Source organism: Ceratina calcarata, unplaced genomic scaffold (genome assembly GCF_001652005.2).
Source record: "Ceratina calcarata isolate Rehan_Ccalc_2016 unplaced genomic scaffold, ASM165200v1 scaffold153, whole genome shotgun sequence".
Classification (NCBI taxonomy): domain Eukaryota; kingdom Metazoa; phylum Arthropoda; class Insecta; order Hymenoptera; family Apidae; genus Ceratina; species Ceratina calcarata.
In genome coordinates this window covers 143,969-164,323 of record NW_017136528.1, presented here as the reverse complement: position 1 = coordinate 164,323, position 20,355 = coordinate 143,969, and the positions used below count along the sequence as shown (strand labels likewise).

General features: G+C 39.4%; 1 protein-coding gene across 1 annotated transcript; it reads left to right on the top strand.

Annotated features, from left to right (window-relative positions):
* Positions 1–96: 96 nt before the first annotated feature.
* On the top strand, positions 97–10,795 carry LOC108632243 (uncharacterized). The gene is made up of 5 exons (XM_018036680.2): positions 97–777; positions 4,186–4,612; positions 5,110–5,375; positions 5,499–6,036; positions 8,311–10,795. The coding sequence occupies exons 1-5, from the start codon at positions 631–633 to the stop codon at positions 8,709–8,711; spliced, it is 1,779 nt and encodes a 592-aa protein (XP_017892169.1). The 5' UTR covers positions 97–630; the 3' UTR covers positions 8,712–10,795.
* Positions 10,796–20,355: the final 9,560 nt, after the last annotated feature.

Here is a 20,355-nt window from a genome sequence, read left to right as displayed (position 1 = left end):
CCTAAAACTAGATTCAACCCGGACGCCGCGGATCTCGGAAGCGACTCCGACCAATGGGTACTCCGCGAAGTAATGCGCTCGCGTGACGCACATACTGCCACGCTGGCAGTTGAATTGACAGTGCACCGTCCGCGAATCGGGCATTCGCGTTTTCCTCGTGGAAAACGTAGTTGCTCGGGTGTATATGGTGCTGTTTAACGAGCACCCGATCAGGCATACGCAATCGTTTAAAAATCTGATATACGATTTGCGGATCATCGCGGGTGTGTTAAGTGCGCGTATAGAAGAGAGAGAGAAAAAAAGCAAAGGCGCCATGGAGTAGTAGGTATATAGTCCAGAGGACAGAGAGCTCCGAAAAAAACCGGTCTGCCTCTTCTCTCTCGCTCTTCAGCTCTGGGTGCTGCGAGTTTCCTCAGGGTGGGGCGAGAACCTCTGGGTCCGCCGTCCATTCGTGACGAGTGACGGGCTCTTTTACTCGTTTAGCAGCCGACTGTCCGGGCGTGCTGCGTCGCGTCTAAATAGGTGCAACGTCGGTGCAGTGCACATGAACAGTGTCTTTTCATGGGAGAGTAGTGGGTGCATCGATAACGGGCTCACGTACACAGTGATACGTAGCGGTACGGTCGCCGAATGTCACAATCACGAAGCGTGCTCGGTATGTCGTCGTCGGACATGAATCTGATGAATCTCCTCTTCCCGCGGGAGGACGCGCTCTTTAAAGGCGACATTAAAGACGAGCCTTTCATAGACCAGAGCTACACCGACGACGCCATCGCGGTGAGTCCTACGGAACGCATGCTTTTCTATTCTTCCCGCGGCGTTTTTTTTCCCACTCGAGTCATCCTTTCGAACGGGTTCTCTTCGATGACTGCGAGAAAACGAGTTCCTTTTTTATGCATGTATGCACGTAGGCTTGTGTACGGCGAACAAGAATGATTGTAACATTTCTTGAATAGGCATTCGGGGTATCTGGCTTGTTAACGCTTTCCCAGTTCCCGGAATACGGACTGAAAATAACTCACTTTATGTAATTAAAATCTCAGTCCATAGTCGTACGATAGGATATTCCCCAAAGATAACCGAATTTTATCACTATTTACCGAAATGTTAATGAGGAAAACGTAAGTCTCAAGGCCAGCGAAACCTTTTCAAACATCGACTCATGCTTTACGCAATGCTGTCTCTGAATGCTGAAAGTATGGTATCGACTGGGAACTAAGATTCACGTTTTATCGTACGAAACTTACATTGGTGCACTTTAACCGTCTAGTGCTCCAGGTTAATCAGAACCGTTCTTTGTGCTCTGGTTTTCATCGCAGCTCCGAAAAAGCCGCGCGATTCCCGTTCACCGTGCCGGCGGTCGCGAAAAGTGATGGTACATTTCACCGCTGTGCCACTTTCATATCATGCGATTCATCGTTGAAATCACAAAACAGTCTTCGATATTAATTATATTATACATAACTGATATATGTATTAAAAATATCTAATCTAATAAAACATCTAAACACAAATGTTTGTAATCGTTAATTAATGCAATTCAAACTTACAGAATTAAATCATGTAAATCGTTTTAGTTATCAGTAAAATTAATTCTAGTTGTAATAAACATTTTTCTAGTCTCGAATGATTAATTGGTTTGATGTTTTCAATGTTTACGCATTCATTGGAAATTGTTAGAACGTTTGACCGGGGGTTCCCGTTATTCAAGCACTCGCCGTTAATTCTCGTTAACATATGGTGCGTATGCAGGCGGCACCCACGTGTCGGCGCGCTCGTGCACTTGCCGCTCGATATCAATAAATCTATCGTTAACCGTGCCTTATCGCCTTCTTCTTAGATAATTCCCCGTCCATCAAAAATAGAGCCAACCGGACGGGATAAAATTAAAAGAATTATTGGCTACAGGTAATCGATAGTTGGATTATCTATCTATCAAGACAGACGTCATCTGCACAACTTGTTTTTTCCTTCGAGTCTTCCAAAGTCTCGAGTATACCCGAGTCGTTTATCTTATTCGATTAACAGGAAATATGTATGCAGATGTCACTATTATGTAACCAATTGATACTTTTTGTAACATATGGAACGGAACAACACACGTGCCGGCTAACTATAACGCCGCTTCTTGCTTCTATTATTTAATTATCCATTCTATCTTGAACGATCGACCGACTCGTCGAATCTAGGTAGTATTATTAACATTCTTTTTTGCCCTGACCATGAGTTAGCTTTACAGAAACTGATTACTTGTATCCTGATTGTTGTTGACTACTTTTATTAGACCGTCACGGGATAAATGTACATAAGCAGGCTTTGTGCAATGGAATCAGAACGTAGATGCGAACGTACGTACTCATCATGGCCAGCGACCTTCGAGAGAATGGGGTATCCCGTTAGGTTACGGGACTCCTTTCCGAATAGTTATCAAAAAATACTGGCCGGCCATTCTCGTAGGAAACAATCCGCCGACCGGCACGATTGTTTATGCGCTCGCATAATTGTTTTACCTAATTTCCATGATAATCAAAATGGAAGGTCGCGAATGGCAAAGACCAAAACAACACTTTTATCTTTTTATTAAATGATTCGGAGGATTTTCGAATATTTTAAGTTAGTTCAGACTTATTTTTAGAATTCACGTTGAACGCCAAAGGTGGGATAATAACAATCACACGTGAGATATTTTTTATTACAGGAAAATAAATCGAGATCTTTTTTACTGGCGAGTAACAGGAATTGTAAGATTCGAGATCAGTGTCATAGTAGTTGACCCATATACTTTTTATGTTGTAAAATTCGAGTAGTGGGGTAGTTGACTCAAACGTGTGACTTTTTTATATCCAGGATTGTGTTACAAAAGAATAAATCGTACAATCATGAGAGTCCTTTTTCATTGGCAAATAACAGCAATTGTAAAATCGAAGTAATAAAGCAGTGGCGCAGCAATTACAATCACACGTGCTATTGTTTTCGCATCAACTATTTTGCACCAGAAAAATAAATCTTAAAATTATGCAAATAATAAGGAACTGAAAATTGAAGTAAACTAGTGCGACAGCGGTTGATCCACACGTACATTCTTTTATATTGTAAAATTCGAGTGAACATGTGTTCCAATGTTTGGCTCATTGTTTTATATCGGTACTTCGTTACAAAAGAATGAATGGTAGAATCATGCGAGGTCGTTTTGGACTTGCCAGTAACGAGGAACTGTAAAATTCGAGTAAACCAGTGTTACAGCTGTGTGACTATATTTACCATCTTGGAAACTGGGTTACCCGGTATCAGCCAAATGCTTGATTCGTAAGTACTAGCCGAGAATTGCGCGCGTACTTACAAGTTCCATACGCGAATGGCCATTTTTCAAGCTTCGCTAAACTAATTAGCTTAACTTCCAGTCTTATCTAAGTAGAGCACGCATTGCCAGAAGCTGTTATTCTCATTTCCTACATGAGCTTTATAAAGCTAACCGCCGCATCTGATCAAACCAAACGTATACGCGACAGGGTCAATAATCTGTTCTAAATGGGACGCTATGCGCGAGCCCTGTACGTTCAACAAGCTAACAAACATGATCGTACTCAAGTAAAAAAAACAAACTTCATCCACTCCCGCGTGCATGATTGAGAAAATAAAGTACACCCGAGAGAACCACACTATAACTCTGATGCAGAGATGAAGAGCCTGCATCTTTCTAATATTTTCTGTGAACCCTCATTTGTCTTTATACTAGAAAAAGATGCAATTATTGTTGCTTAAGGTGGAATTAATTGAATTCAGAGAAAATAATATCATAAAGATTCTTTTTTATAAAATTAAGATCCCGTTTTATATATCTTCTTTTGGAACTACTGTTGAATTTATTTGTGAACTTTTTCNTTTTCTATTTATTCATAAATAATTCAGGGAATAAATGTAAAATAATTGGAATAAATTTTCATTTCGATGACAATTTGGAAATATATTTATTATCTTTTTAATTAAATTTGTAAATTTTGTGCTGATATAAAATATACTTGAGTATGCTGTTATTGTAAATAAGTATATTTTACTTTGTAAGTAGTAGTTCGATGGATGCTGCCTTTCGACTATTTTAGAAAATAGTCTTTCATACGAAGAATGTCTCCCATTCCTGACATAGTGTGTTGCACGTTACAAAATATTTTCTCCGTTTGTTTAAAGGCGGAGGAATGGCCGACGAACGCGGACGACTTCCTAGACTCCTTCTTGAAGTTAGAAGACAATCAGTTCAATCTGATTGAAAATGATTTGGAGGAGATTCCGTCCTCCTCGTCGGACAGCGGACTGTCGAGTGCGTTGAGCCTCTCATGCGAACAACAATTGAGTCCGTTGCTGCCCATCGAGGAGGACCAGGTGGAAATCAGCAACTCCGAAGTGAACAGCCCGCAGGACATCATGGACTTCGATTCTCTGGGCAGTCCTAATCAATCAATGGACAGCCCGATTAGATCGAACATTGGTTCACCTGCCACGGACATCGCCGAGGAAATGGACGTCGAACAGACACTCGTGACTGTTGTTAATCCGAACGACACTTTCGCAGATTCCAATGAAACTATCTTGGCAGAGCAGCCGGTCGTTGACTTGGGTAGGAATTGATTCTTTTTAGCAATAAGGAATTTAGATATTAAGAAATATTTTTTGAGACGAAATTCTTCTACATTGTTCCTGTTATTATTTGCATTGGTAATAAAAGTGGGCTTTAATTAAAAGGACATCGACCTATGTCTAGTCGAACTGATAGAATTTTACATGGAAGTTTAGATTCCCCTAGTTTAAACACGTGCCTGTTGCTACAGTCGAGGAATAATAATTGCGCGGCAAGCGAGGCAAATCTAAAAGAATGTATGCCACAGAATGCGTCATGCTCATTGTTCGCTCAGCATGACGAAACCTATTCCCATTGGTGAATAGTTGAAGTTCTGCGGGTAGAGTACGGTTTGAACAGATGCCGATATTTGGACATTTATCATACCTAAATTAAAGAAGATAATATTTATCTGAATTTAACGAGACTGTTAAGATAGGGAATCGAAGAAAAATTAAAGAAACGATAATATAATGAAATGATTTTGTTTGTTTTAGAAAAAACACCGACGCAAATTCATATTGCACCTCAGGAAAACAACACAATAAACGTGCGTAATATCACTTGTAACGGGAAACGGAATATCAGACAGTTGATACGCGTTACGCCGATGGGTTCCGGAAATCCAAGATCGATCCTATTGCCAGTGACCCTGAAAGATATGAAGGAGGTGCGAACGATAAAAATCATCAACGCCTCGCAAGCGAAAAATCTGAAAGGGTTCAAGATCAATCAGGCGAACATAATTAACAAGCCAGTTCAGGTAATGAAATACGAATGAAATCTTTAATAACTGTTAAAATTCCAATGCTTCTAAAGATTTATACAATCTTAAGTATAGCTTTTGACGAAGTGAAATTTGAACGAAGCGACTGTCGCTTTACAGATGACCATCAAGCAAGAGGACTCGAGCAGCGAAATGGGTTGCAATTCGAGCGACGAGATTTCAGAATCGGACTCTCCGTACCCGAGACTAAAACTGAACGCTGAAGAGAAGCGTTTGCTACAGAAGGAAGGTATCACGTTGCCCACGCATTACCCGTTGACGAAGCACGAGGAACGCGAGCTGAAGAGGATCAGGAGGAAGATTCGCAACAAAATCTCGGCCCAGGATTCGCGGAAAAGGAAAAAGGAGTACGTCGATGGGCTGGAGGATCGCGTGAAACAGTGCACCGAGGAGAACATGACGCTGTTGAAACGCATCAAGGCGCTCCAGTCGCAGAATCAGAGCCTCGCCGGGCAGCTCAAGAGGCTCCAGGCACTTTTGCAAAAGGGCAACAAGAGTGCCCAACCCGCCACTTGTCTGATGGTTTTACTGCTCTCCCTGGCCCTCGTCGCTGTGCCGAATCTCCGGCCGCACTCCAATTCTAATAACGAGCTCACGCAGGAACAGGAACAGCCGGAGAAGATGCCGCCCTTGGCGGGTAAGTGCCTCTTCAGTCAAATATTAATGCCACAGGCCAATGAATTTGTTTCTCATTGAAGGGTTTAAAAAATATTCTCTTTATTTTTATTATATTATAATTTTGATCAAAGACAAAATTGAATCCAACGGTATAAAACTAAGGATCATTAATTGAATTCACTTTCACGACTGATACTTTCAAACGTTCCTTTTTAATTAGAAAAATAATTGTAGACGAACGGAAACTTTCTAATTAATCATTCAATTATTTTTATACTGAGTAAGGAAAGATAGCATGACTAATAACGGCACGTTCGCTGCACCTTTTTGGACCGTTATATTCGGTGGTTACACAAGCCGAACGGACGCGATAGCAGAGACCGTGGCCCGGAACATTGAACCCTACGCATTCTTGAAAGGCACAGCCCTGTTAAATATTTTTTCCTCGCGCTGCTTTCACGTGCTGCGGTTTGTTGCACCTCGACTGAATTTTTCTTACCGCCACGAAAAATGAGACGGCGAAGCAAATCATTTTTTCCCCCTCGTTCGTGAATTTTATTCACGCCTTCGTAAAACGGCTATGGGCAATCCTTATCGTGTAATTTATTTGATAACTCAGACTCAAGTTTATTTTTCCACGACTTCGAAATATAATATTTTCGCATGTAATCGGCATTTCAATGAGCGCGAAGAAATCATTTACAAGGCTACGACAAACACAGATTGATAAAAACGGCCTTGATTTTGACAGGAATATACGCTTAGCAGAAGTAGACGGAGTCAGGGACGAGACGCTGGGCGCATAATAATAATTACTTATTATCTCGAAATACGATTAGCTAACCCCAGATAATTGACCAGTGTTAGGTGAATCACGCTCGTAACTTCGTAACTTGAAGGATGCTATTTAAATATTTAAAAATCTGTCTGTTTTTCAATTCATTTTGTAATCGATCGATTAATTTGTCTGTTTGGATTTGCATTACTTTGTTAATTGAACTGTTTAAACGACGCATTGTATTGTATCATAAAACGCTTGAACAACAAATTCCAGTGACAGAGAGCGATTAAGCTTGCGCCATGAAAAAAATAGCGAGGAACGATACGCTATCAGTGGTATTTATGATTGCGAAACAGATTGGGTTTGCATTATTAATTCTATTACGTTGCAAATTACTAAAATAACAGAGTCAAGTAGTATTTCTTCATAATTTTCATTTCCAAATCGATGCACGCTTTCCATACATTCTGGATCTATTCATTTTGTTCTATCTATTCAATTAGATCAGTTCTATCGAACGAGAGAAGTTTGTTTGTCCAAAGATTGTTCCCGACGGTTTATCAAGCCTACGATAAATCTCGATAAAGCGACGAACACGGTGTTTCGAAAGCAATCGGTATGGGATCGATATTAACACCGGTATGGTGAAATCGGAGCGGGGTAACTATATCAGATCGGGCCAAAGTTGCTCAGCTACTTTCTAAACGAGGGCAAGAAAGCTCGAATCCCTTCTCGCTGGATTGAACGCTTTCTCGATCCAGTCCATTGTTCTAACTTTAGATTATATTGCGTAACAAAATTTATGTCCTAACTTTAGTTTATTAAGGCAAGTGATAAATTGCAGATGCTTTATGGTATTTTTTTTTTTAATTTTATAATACAAATTCAGTTGGAAATTGGAAACTTCTATCTAGTTTTATGGACCGGATGCCTTGTATAAGATTTTAAGTTTTTTTCACGTAATCTTGAGATATAACTTCTTATTAGCGTGTCGGGGTTTTCTCGTGGTAGACATAATGGGAATCCGGTGATGTCATTGAACTTCATTAAAATTCAAAGGCCAGCGCCTTAGGACCGTTCGCGCTTACCTATACATTTACGTGGGGTGCTTCGTAACCAGTTTTCTCCGCGACGATTACGAAACCTCGGACTCGGACCGGCTAAAGCCGAACATTAGATTAGATGCAACGACGATGATTGACCGCAGCGACGCAACGTTTTATCGGTGGTAATTACTTTTGCACGGGTGATAACTATGTGCGAGCTGATAAATGTTCTAAAAACATGTGTCTACGTAAAATAACAGTGAAACCTTGAGGACATTTTACGTTTTTAGCGATTTCTAAATTGAACTTAACTTCTTTTTTGTTGTAAATAATCGAATATTAAAGTATTTGAAATATCTTAAAATCGTATAAGCCCTTAAATGAAAAGCATTCAAATTTTAATAGTTTTACATATTACAATAATTAATTATTTCAAATGTATTATTTCGAGATTTATTTGTTTTAGGCCGTTCGCGAACTCTGTTGTATACGAAACAGATGATGGACGAGGAACTACAGCAATACGGTGAGGAATTGCTGCAGGAGGTCGAGGGATTGCTGGATCACGATTACAGTCCGGCGATCCAGGCGCCCCTTTACAAACGTCCTCGCATGGACATCGAACCGAAGTGCGTCTCGTCCTCGAATCACGTAGGTGGTACGCTTTGCGGAAAGCAGGAAGGCACGATCAAATCGGGAAAGAAATACATCGAACCACCTTTGGACGACGTCTGGCCACCGCCGAATCCGGGCGGGCAGAAGAACGCCAAGGTGGTGGACAAGCTCGAGGCGTTGACCAACGAGCTGAAGATCAACATTTCCGATTCTGAGGGCACGAGAACTGTCCTAGTAAAGGTGCCTCAGTAACAGTAAATCGGATCGGATACATATTTTTTATCATTTTTGATTACAGTAAACTTTGATAGAAATGACGAGGGAAATCGAATTAAAAATCTCCTGCTTTCGAGTATTGTTTAATTTTCGTCAAGTCAAACTGACGAATTATAAATTGTTTTATCATTATGCAACGTATGCCAAAACAGGAAATTGACTGTGCGATCGTAGATACGACAAGAATTAGATTGCGAAGGCATACTTGTATTAATTTTAAGCGAGGCTAAAGATAAAATCACTGATCGGAATATTTCAAATATTCTACTAGACGTGAAGTCCTGAAGGATCGAATGTCAAAACTGAGCTCTTCTATGAGAAGCGTACTAAGGATAAGATGGGGTGCCGCGTATTTTTTAATTGAACGTTTTAATAGTCAGTCGGTACTAAATATAAATGCTACTGAATGTTTTTTTATTTGCGAGTCCATAGCTTTTAAGAATAGCTACTTCAACACTGAACACGGTACCAATAACTTTGCAATTAATTCTTTTATTAGGAAGCATGTTTTAATTGACCATGAAAAAGCTATGCTGAACTTTATGCACTTTTGTTCAGCACCTCACATCCATTTCTAGTTAATTCACGTTCGCACGTAACGACTGTTTTACCATTTCATTTACTAATTCATCGTTCGAGTCTCACGAGTTTGATTTCTCATTGTCGTTTCGTTCACTACAGCATAGCTGGATCCTGGATCGTACCGTCGTATAACTAGGTATCGATCGTTTCTGGGTGATTTTTCCAACTGTTTTTAAGGAGCTCGTATGACGTTTAAAATTAATCTATTTATAAGGATTTTTCGCGAAAGTTTTACAGTTATTATCGATGTTGTCAATGGCGATGGGTGAGAAGAAAGATTTGTAAATAGTCATTATATAAAATTGTCGAAACGACACAGAGAGATATATATTGTATATTACTATTATTATATTACATATTACAAAAGAAATATATCGTAGCTTTAATTATGCAAGATACGATTTCTGTACTACTGCGTCACGTAAAACTTGCTGTCTACAGGAGGTATTGTACACGAGTGAGTCGCGAGTAACTCGTTGATAAGAAAAAGAAAATAATAGGTTGTTTACACATGTAACGCGATAAACGAGTGTGTAGGCTTGCAATGTTTCCATCCTTTTAACGCGTGATAAATTCGATTATAGCCAGATGGATAAGTTTTCACCGTACACTAGGGGGGCTGGGGTATCGCAGTGTTAATAATTAATTTAATTAGCGCATTACACATACACGTACGCGTGAGGGGTTCGCAGGATCGGGTAAAGGCGGTCTGGAACCTACGCTCGTATCCGAATAAACATACATTAAACGAAAAACTGCGTGTCGACGACACCAGGTCTCAAGACTGTATTATAAATGTTGTAATCCCGTACCGATTAATCTCTTCAAAAACTCGACGCGTATTCCTCGCCTCGTTTTAGTTATGGTAAATCACTTTGTTTAGACTAGCTAGACGATGTTCGAGTTTCATTTTTACTTTATACACGAGAGACGGAAGAACGTGATGACGTACGCTCTCGGCGGAATTGTAAATAAAATACAAGAGAAGAGTGTTTCATAATCTAATCTCGTACTTACGTTAATTTCTCTCATCTCATCGTATTTTTAGCGAGAAACGAAATAAGCCTGGGAGAAGGCGAGTGCGCACACGGAGCTATGAAATAAAGATTCGTGCCCGAATATGCATGAACAGGCTTTTTCTTTCGCGGTACAGCGAGAATCTCGCGTGTTTAGATAGAATTTGTCGATATCTTCCAAACAGTCGAGATACGCTCGCGGTTCGATGCACCGCGATTCTTATTTAGATAAGTTCTTAAACGATGCATTCCTATTCAGTAGATGTTTATTACACGATTCTATTTTTGCACGTATATGTTAACGGGTTGATGGTATCACGCTCGAAACTTGCGATTTCGGTATACGTGTAACGACATTAGGAAATAAATCTTAGAATAGTAGCCGATCTCTCATCATTCATTTCTTTCCCGCAATAGATCAAATTTTGTATACATACTGTCAAGAAGAAAATATTTAAAATAGATGTAAGTTTTTAATGTCTTTATAAGTATTAAAAATTGAATAGTTGAAAATTGATAGATACTGTTTTTATGATAGTATCGTTTAATTGTACTATTTCTTATTGAGCAATTGTGAAAGATTCTTGACGTCGAATAAGAAAAATTGTCGTCACGTGAGAATTGATTGCGTACGAATAGGATATTCTTATCGTTCATTTCTATCCCACAGTTAAACTGCGGATTTTTATTCAAAATATTTATGGTACCAGTTTAAAAAATGTGTCTTAAATGACAATTTCTTTTATTTAAATACTATTTCTATGATAGTATCGTTTAACTGCACAATTTCTTATTGAGCAGGCAAGAAAGATCCTCGAATAAGGAAAAATGGCGAAGATGTGGAAGTTAATTGCATACTGATAGAAAATTCAATAGTCGTTTATTTAAGTTGCACTTAAGGGAAATATATACCGATCTTTCTACTCTCTTTGCAAACATTGCATTGAACTATTCCAATATATTCAAATTTCCATTTGACAATGAAAGATAAGTGCAGAGGCTCGTATCTCCGGGGATCGAGTTTAGTTAGGCAAAAAAGATCAACAAACGTAGACTAAAGAACAAACTATTTATCCCGACACTGTTTGACGTCGTTAAATAATACCAAGGCAAGGTTTCGAAAGAAGTTACCCATCAAAAGACCGAGCCGGCGAGTTTAAAGGAGTTCGAGGTCCACAGGAGCATCTCGGACGCAGACAGTGGTAAAGATGAATTCGACTATTTATACATTCAGTGGGTTTCTGTGCGTTTGAAATTCGAAAACTCGGTTCCTACGCCATGTGTATACATATTTGGTGAAGGATTGCGAAATAAAAATGCTGAGATTTGTTTCCATTAATTTATTAATCAGAATTAAATCAATATTTTCCTTATGTCAACACTTGTTAGCACATACATTAAAGTAATGAAATATTTACTATTAATATACGTTTATTTTTTTTATTTTATAATTATAATTAAGATATCTATTATTCTTTGTATAGGACTGTGTCCCTTAAATGTTTTGTCGAAGAGTAATGAAGAAAATTGCTTATTATAAAAATTTCTTTTCACCCTAGCGAAAAATGTTTCATACAAAAGTTGTATTTTTAGTTGTCAGCTCCATTCGCTATCTCAAGGATTATACGAGAACTGCGTCTCTTTAATAGTAATACCTCCTTGGTGTGTGCGCCAAGACGAACTATCGTCTGCGCCGTCAGACGATCTCTTGACAATTTGCCATCGACGAAATCAACTGCCAAGATTTCTAAGAAAAATAATCACTTTCACCCAACGTCCATCTCCCAGGCTGCCGTTACTTTTTCTCCTTTACATGAAATACTGCACCAACGTGCAATGATTTCTTCATTGAACATTCGTATGTGCATACGTATATGCGTATTTGGCTTTTCTCTGATTCAATAAACCGCTTTTGGCACGGAATACATCGTCTGCTAAAACTACAAGTTCACTGAATTTATTTTTCCCAGTCTACTTCTATTCACGAGAATTATATTATATTTTGCAACGATTAGACTGCGAATTTTATGCATTTACATAAAATACAATGTACGGAAAATATGAAAAATGAAACGCATATTACGGTTCTTAAAATACAAAAGAAATTCCATTGATATTGCAAATGGATTATCATGTAGTAATGATTCATAAATAGACAGGTTTTGAAACCTACACGATAATTAGTATTCAAATATTGAATCGATCGAACAAGTGATTGCAGAAGTAATCGCAGGTCTTCCTCTGAACTGAGCATTTGTCATCGTAGGGAATATCGATGAGTCGATGGGATCGTTCGTGGAAACAGTGTAAGTACGAAGGGAAGATTTGCATGCGGTGGCTCGAGATTACACGCTTCACGGAATCTCATTACATCACGGTGCGCATTAAGCCCCAAATAGATAATTATTTCGCGGTCCGCGTTCGCACGGGAACTTTCACATTCACAATTATGTATCCCCGGCCGAGGGGATCGAAGTTACGACAAGCGTTTCGCGGAACGCGTGTGTACTTTTAGTCACCCAGCGGAAAGAGATCAGAAGAGAAACGGGTTAATTGTCTTCAAAATACACAACCGGTCATTACGCGTTCCTCTGGATAACTGAATAAATTGGGTGTTGCCGCTCGGGTGTTCCATTACACGTCTCCTCTCTCTGTCATTATTCACACTCTTTCTACGTTTCCGCCGAGAACAACACTCTTATTAAAGGTTTCCATCACGAGATCCTAAACGAGAGAAATCCACATCAGGGATCGAATAGTCTTATCCTCATCTCGCCGAAGTGCTGCCTTTCAAAAATATCTAAACTCGTTTTTTACATGACCCGCCAGAATTTCGTTCATCACGCGAACACATTTAATTTCGGCAAATCCCAAAGGAGGTCAGTTGTATTAAAAAAATAATTGGGTTGGCAATTAAGTGTTCGCGGATTCTAAATAAGAATGAAAATTCAGAATTTTTACTTGAAAATATAACTTTATTACATTAGGTATTGTCCGTTTTTATGGATGACCTTTTGCTATCTAGTGTCATAATTCTATGTTCATGAAACTTCTGATTTTTACCAGCAAAAAGCTGAATTAAATGAAATTTTACATCAGCAGCGTCATTAAAAATGTTATCATTTAAGGAGTTCTGCATGGAACAAAATAAATGGAAATCTGAAGGCGCAAGGTCAAGGCTATATGATGGATCAAATGTGACGACGCATCCCAATGTAACTCCAATAATTTTTGGCGAGTGATCAAAGATGTGTGACGAGTCATAGTTGCGTCTAATGAATTTCCTTAAGCTAATGGGGGATCCATAAATCGAGTTTCTTAACATAGCCAAACTGTTTTACTTCTTTTTGAATGCACAATACATTGAACTTCTCTGCAATCTCACGTGTTGTGCTACGACGATCTGAATCGACAATGGCCTTAATATGCCCACATCCTGGACTGGATCGTTGCCCGTTTTTTAGTAAAAAATCAGCAGAACGAAATTTGGCAAATCAATTTTGACACTGCCTTCCTTTCAAAGCTCCATTCCCATATATGGCACATAACTTCTTGTATGCTTGTGCTGTTCCTTTTCGGAAATAATACAATAAAATATCTTTGAAATGTGCGTTTCGTTCTTCCATTATTAAACTGGGATAAAAACGAAACTACATAACTAATCGATACAATTTTTTTACTAATTGAAGATGGAAGTCTAAATAACAAGAAAACAATATAAACTAAATGCTTTGAACACACTGACAAAACAAAAGAATGTGCTAAAACCATCTATTCACAAAATTCGCAATCATTTAGTTGCCAATTCAATATTAATCATTCGTAAGATTGTCTTGGGTTTTCGCCCAGTAATTCAATTCAATTATAATTCAATAAAGTAATTCAATTTTCGCGACAGGGGAAGTAAATTGTATCGCGAGTTGAATCGTTAAAAGTCTACGAACGACCCAGTGGGTTTCCGGATGCGCGGAAACTTTCAAAATTCCGGGCGAGTGGAAACAATAAGACGATCGACCGCTTCGTCCCGTTGTTTCATGCCCGGTGCACTCGTACAATTTCTTCTGTGTACCACAGGAAAGTATTCGAAAGTCCGTGTAACGCGGAGAACTTTCAACTTAAAAATCGTGAAAGTCTCTCCTCGGGATTACAGACGCGTGTCAATTTTGTCAGGCTGATTAACGAGATCCACGTTACCAAACGTGGCTATCCTCTTTTTATCTTTCTTGGACTGAGTAAAGGGCGCTACGCGGATCCGTTTAATGTTGATCGTTCCGCCGGTTTTTCGTCCGGACGAGACCGATCGCCCCCGGCAAGGAGACGTGTGACGAATAGAAGCGGCGTAGATGCAAGAAAGTGGGTGTCTTCTTGCCTCCTCGAATCCATTACACGTCGACGGGCGGGTGGATCACAATGGAAAGCGAGTCGAACGCGTTTTTTTTCATATTTATACCGGATCGGTATCCTTACATTAGTGAAGTTTGCTCGCCTCGGGCAGCTCGCGAAAAAAACGGATTCCATCGGTTTGTAATTAGGATGATGATCAAGTGGAACCAACCCGATCGACGAAAGGAGATGATAATATTTTTTAAGACTCTGATCAGATCGATTGCGGGACTTTCAACTCTGAGTAACGTTGATTTATTATTGCGTCGGGGGAACAGGAATCCAGTCTGTCGAATGATACAAGCAAGGTCCTCTTCTTACGGTGCACTCGTCTCCGGCCCTGACTCACTTCCCCATCGCTGGAATCAGGAGCGGATTAAAGTGGAGGGGGCTGACAGGAGCTTTAACCCTGAGCCCCAACGTCCAAAGAGCCCCGCGAGCTCGAATATGAAAATAATATTGCGCACACATAATGTAATTTGTACTTTTTTATATATAAGTACGAAAGAAAAAATATTTACGATAATAAATTGAGAAAATAATAACACAGTTGTAATTTGTATTCACAAAATTATCATTTTTTGCTACCCTTAAGTGGGCCCCGTGTTCATTTCAGCCCCGGGCTTCGTGAATCTTTAATCCACCCCTGACTGGAATTGATGGATTTATTTCGTCCTGGAAATCGAGCCACCGTATACGATCGTTCCGTCGGCTATTCGTTTTCATGTCTCCTTGGAACGCCTGTCCATATAAAATGTAGGTCGCTGGTCGGTGTACAATTTGCCATTTTTGACGAGCCGACAATCTAATCTAATCGTTCGCCGGATAACAAACACGAATATGTAATACTTTCTCCCTGTTCTGATATATATTACGTCTAATTTCATGGTCGCGGATCGCGCTGTCAGCTGTGTAATGACGAATATGTATCGAGGCGTTTATGGATTCGATCCTGTATCACGCAGATCCGGAACAGTGAAAGCGCAGCGTGATCGGTAAACAGTGTTCGGTCGAAATCAATCTTTCTGACATTTCATTAACGTTTCGTCTCAGTTTCTTTACTGATTCGCGATTTTTCTCGATGGAACGTCGATAAAACCTGTGAATACCAGCCTTTGATGATGCGCTCGAAGTGAAGTACTTTTAACGCAAATGAATAAACTACTTGCGTCCGATTTCTACTCATTGGCATATTTAAGATAATAAACATATAACGGAAAGTGTTTTTAATATCTTTCAACTTTATACGCGCTATAGAACGCAACTGGGTTATAAAGCACAAAATTCTATCAATTATATTATATTTTTTAATAGGCTCGTATAATTTCTAAAATTTTGTAGTGTTTTATTCTAGTAACTTAAAATTTCAATGCTTTGTCATTGTTTTTATCTATTATTAACGACGATTGTCTATTAATTATTCTAAGCCTTTCCATTAATAAAATAAATACTTGAAGACTTCAGTAGGCATATAGCTATAGCTTGAGTAAAAGTAGACACACGATTTGTTCACTGACAATGAATAGAGGTACAAACATGTGTAAGTAGAAATAATGACATCGAGCTTTGACTTTGAGTACAAATACAGACATTAGAGATGTGCATTTTAAGCCTTCATCTCACAGGAAAAATTTCCGATCCATCTGAAAGCACATGTACAATGTACATTAAACTGCACGTGTGAAAGTACTTCTCATTACAAATTTCGACTCACACAGTGATTTTTATTTTCAGTTGGTAGCGAAATCATGATTAACCGATTAGAAATTAGGACACTTACCTCACTTTCTTAATCTGAATCTCTCACTCTCTTTTATTTTCTAACATTCTATCAAACAATGTTTACCAAGAATTAGTGTAACGAGGTTCACTCTTTCAGTCTGCAAAGCTCGCCGCAGATTGCAACAGATTAAAACCGTAGAGAACGTGACGCGTGTTCGGTATGCCCCGATGTTATCTGGTTGCAACCGTGAACGAGGAACCGGAGATCGTCAGATAAACGGCGGCCCGTGGTCCCCGCGTGAAATCTGGGTCCCGCGTGCGGGCATCTCATCGAGAGAAATTTTCGGCGACTTCTGCCGCGATTAATCAGATAATTGATGCGAAGCGAGGCGCGACGCGAGGTTTTCCCGTAGAAAGGCGAAGCGAGTCGCAAACCGCTCACTTACAGGGTAATTACTTGTCGGCGTAGAAGATCATTACGTCTGAGGAGAGGCTACTGCGAACCAGTTAAGGCGTTCTGATTAGCGGGAGCGAAGGTAAAAATAGCAACGACGCGCGCAATTATACCTGGATAAATTAATGGGATCGTTCGAAGTTGTAGCGGCGGGCCTACATAGCGTTTCTTTCCGTTTCCATAATACATCTGAATAAGTACAATCGGAGCCAATTATAGCTTCTAATGGAATAAACGTTCCCAGTGTTTCTAATCTGTTTTGATAATGCGCGCTGCTTTTACTTTTCCGCACGTCTAACGAGATCCTAACTTTCAGACAGTTATTAATAACAGTATCACTTTCAGACAGTTATTATAGCACTGCAATATCGTCGATTAGAATTCTGCTTATGTACATAGAAATTGTAATATCTGAATCTGCTACCGGATAATAATTTAAATACATTTATTTTCATTTTCATTTTATTCAAATTGAAACGCCAGGCGCACGGTTCAGACGCATTGTTACTGAATTTTCTCTCGTGAATCTTCTTGATATCAATCTTTCTGAATTTGAAGCGTGGAAACGAAGAGCGGACTCTCTTTTTTTGGTTCCCGTTAAGTCGAATGCACAGTTCATGTTGATATGTCAGGCGCCTAATTACTTCCGAAATACCCAGTTCTCACGATACCAAATTTCCTCTATCATTGTTCTATCTAAAAAAAAAAAGAGCAGACGGTTTTATTCTCAAGACTCGGTCTGTAAATCCGCTCGCGGATTTAATTAATTCCATCAACGAACGGAGATGAAGGGTAAACAATGATTTACGCGATACTGGAGAGTACCGTTCCGTTTCAAATCGCAGGGAGATTAATTCGCAGGGAAGAAAGCAAAATCGTTCCGAAGACGTATTGCAGCCATCTGTCTCATTAACGACTCATCACGGGAAATAGTTAGTTTTGACTAATTGCTTTCGCAGTTTCTCACAGAACCTCTCGCACTTGCAATCAAATTTCGTTTGCCCATTGACGAGTAAAAACGCATCGTCGTTAATATCGAATTATTAAGGTCCTCCCAATTTCCGTTCACATCACAATCTCCACTCACTGCCATATTTTATTATAATTTTATGTTATCTGAAAATTATAGAAAAGAATTAGTGAATAGATTTTTATATATTACCTTAGAATTATAGAAGAATGAATGGACGGAAGTTGTGTCATTTAATTAAACAGAAATTGGACATTTACCACTTTATCAGCTCTAGTTGTTCACTTAGACAGCCTCGAATGGTATATATTACTTTTTCGTAGAAAATTTTACATAAAATAAGAAAAATAAACGGAACTAAAGGGCGGAATGATGCGTCATGCAACGACAAATTAATGTCACCTACTAAGTAATACAAACGGATCTCAGTAGTAATTAAGAATTTCCAGCAAAATTTCTTTCTTTGACATAAGCTTTCATACATGCATGTGTCAATTTTGTACCGGAAGCTATTCAAAGTGGAGATACAACAAAAATATATGATAAAAGTGTATTAATTCTTCCAAAGGAAGTGCGATAATAGTGACAGTCGTAAACGTGTTCACAGAATTCTGATAAGATAGGGGAAACTTCTCAATACACTTTTAGTTCTTCTAAATTCATATAGTGTAGATGATATCAAAAATCTCAGCTATTTTATAGCAAACGTAGCGAGAACAGGAGTACTGTGTATAAACATGTAAGATAAGACCAATTAATCCCAATACAAATACAATTAGGCTATGTTCAGATAATGGAAGGTATGTAAAAATTCATAAAACCGTAGATAGGACTAGTTAGTTAGAGAGAAATAAAGTTTTGATTTATAGAGATAGAGATCCATAAGAAGATTGGTTACATAGTTATACGTTACGTGTGTGTTTGTTAATAATATATTAATAAAAATATATTAATAATAATAAAATAAAAATGTCAATTGTAAAATATGTAACAAACATAACAAAAAGAAGGGATTATAAGTCCGTAATATATGCTCATCGTTAAAGGTTGTATGGATGCAAGTCCAAGTCAATGAAATAGATACATTACAATACTTTTAGTTTCACAGACTGTTTTTATTAAAATTCGAGAAAACTGTTGAAATTTCACCGCGGTGCAGCGAGGACGTGACGGTAGCCGGGGACGAAAAATTTAGCAACGACTTAATTAAGGAATCCCGTCTCGTCTTCCGTGCCTCGGAGACGTACGCCGAAGCGATAAGGAGAATGGGACAGAACAAGAGCATTCGTGGAAGTGGAAGAGGAACGAACGGCGCAGCGGCCGCGGCGTGTACACCACACACGTGGCACGGAACCGAACCGAGACCGGCCGGCCGGCGTGGCTCGCCTCGGCTCTGCGGGTACCTAGTACCTACCTGTCCGCGAGGAGGAACGTGATTAACAAACGTGATCGATCCCCGCGATGCCCGAGATAATTCGAGTGGGCAGTCCTCGCACGCACGATCAATATTTATAACGCGTGGCGGAGGCCCCTGCTCCTGTTTCTCGACTCCGCTGCATGCTAGCGGGGCCGCGTGTACGAGACGCTCGATGTGCTTGCGTGCGTGCGAACGTGATCATTTTCGTTACGTTTGCCGGATAGAAATTGCCGCGCCGCGCGCGAGGGAAACACGGCGATCTAGCCCGTGGCGCTGGTCGTTGGTCCTCTCGGGTGGAATGCGAGGAAATCGATACGCAGGCGGCACGGGGATTAATTGGCCGGCGATCGAAGTAATTCATAGTCAGGAATATGTATATAGTCGAATATGATACTTTCTTTGTCAAAGCGGTGACCATGTTGTAATTTCTCTGTGGGATTAACTGTATTTATGTTGCTGTAACGACCAGGTTTTACGAGTACGATATGCTACAAATGCGTGAGAAGTTTTGAATAAGAGAAAAATGTTCGAAACTAGTTTTACCTCTATTTCACGTAATCGCTAAAAGCTTACTGTACGGTCGTTGCGCCGGTTCACAATAGAGAAGTGAAGTTATAGTCACGGTCATGTGGGACTGCGTAATCGCGTAATCACGGTACTTACGGGCGTACGGAGTTTCTCCGCAGATTCCTCGATCCTGATACAGATTCTTCACTAAGGAAGATAGCAATTTTCAAAATTATATTTCTACATTTATGCCCGGCGCATGTAATATGCACTCGGTTGCAACAAATTTTTGACCACACCGGCATTTCCTGCATTTTTAAGATTCTACGAGTCGTAAGGCACGCTAAAAAATTCGAGAAATCTGATAAGAGGCTCTGACTAATATTTGAACCGATGAACCTTTAAGTAAAAATTGTATTAACAGAGACATCAGATTTCTTAAATTATTTGTTATTTTAATTGCGTCTTGCATCTATGTTTCTACAATTCTTCCTCTCAATGTCTATTTTAAATAATATCCTGGAAGTTATGCTATTTTATTATTATGTTTCTTTACTATTTTTTGCATT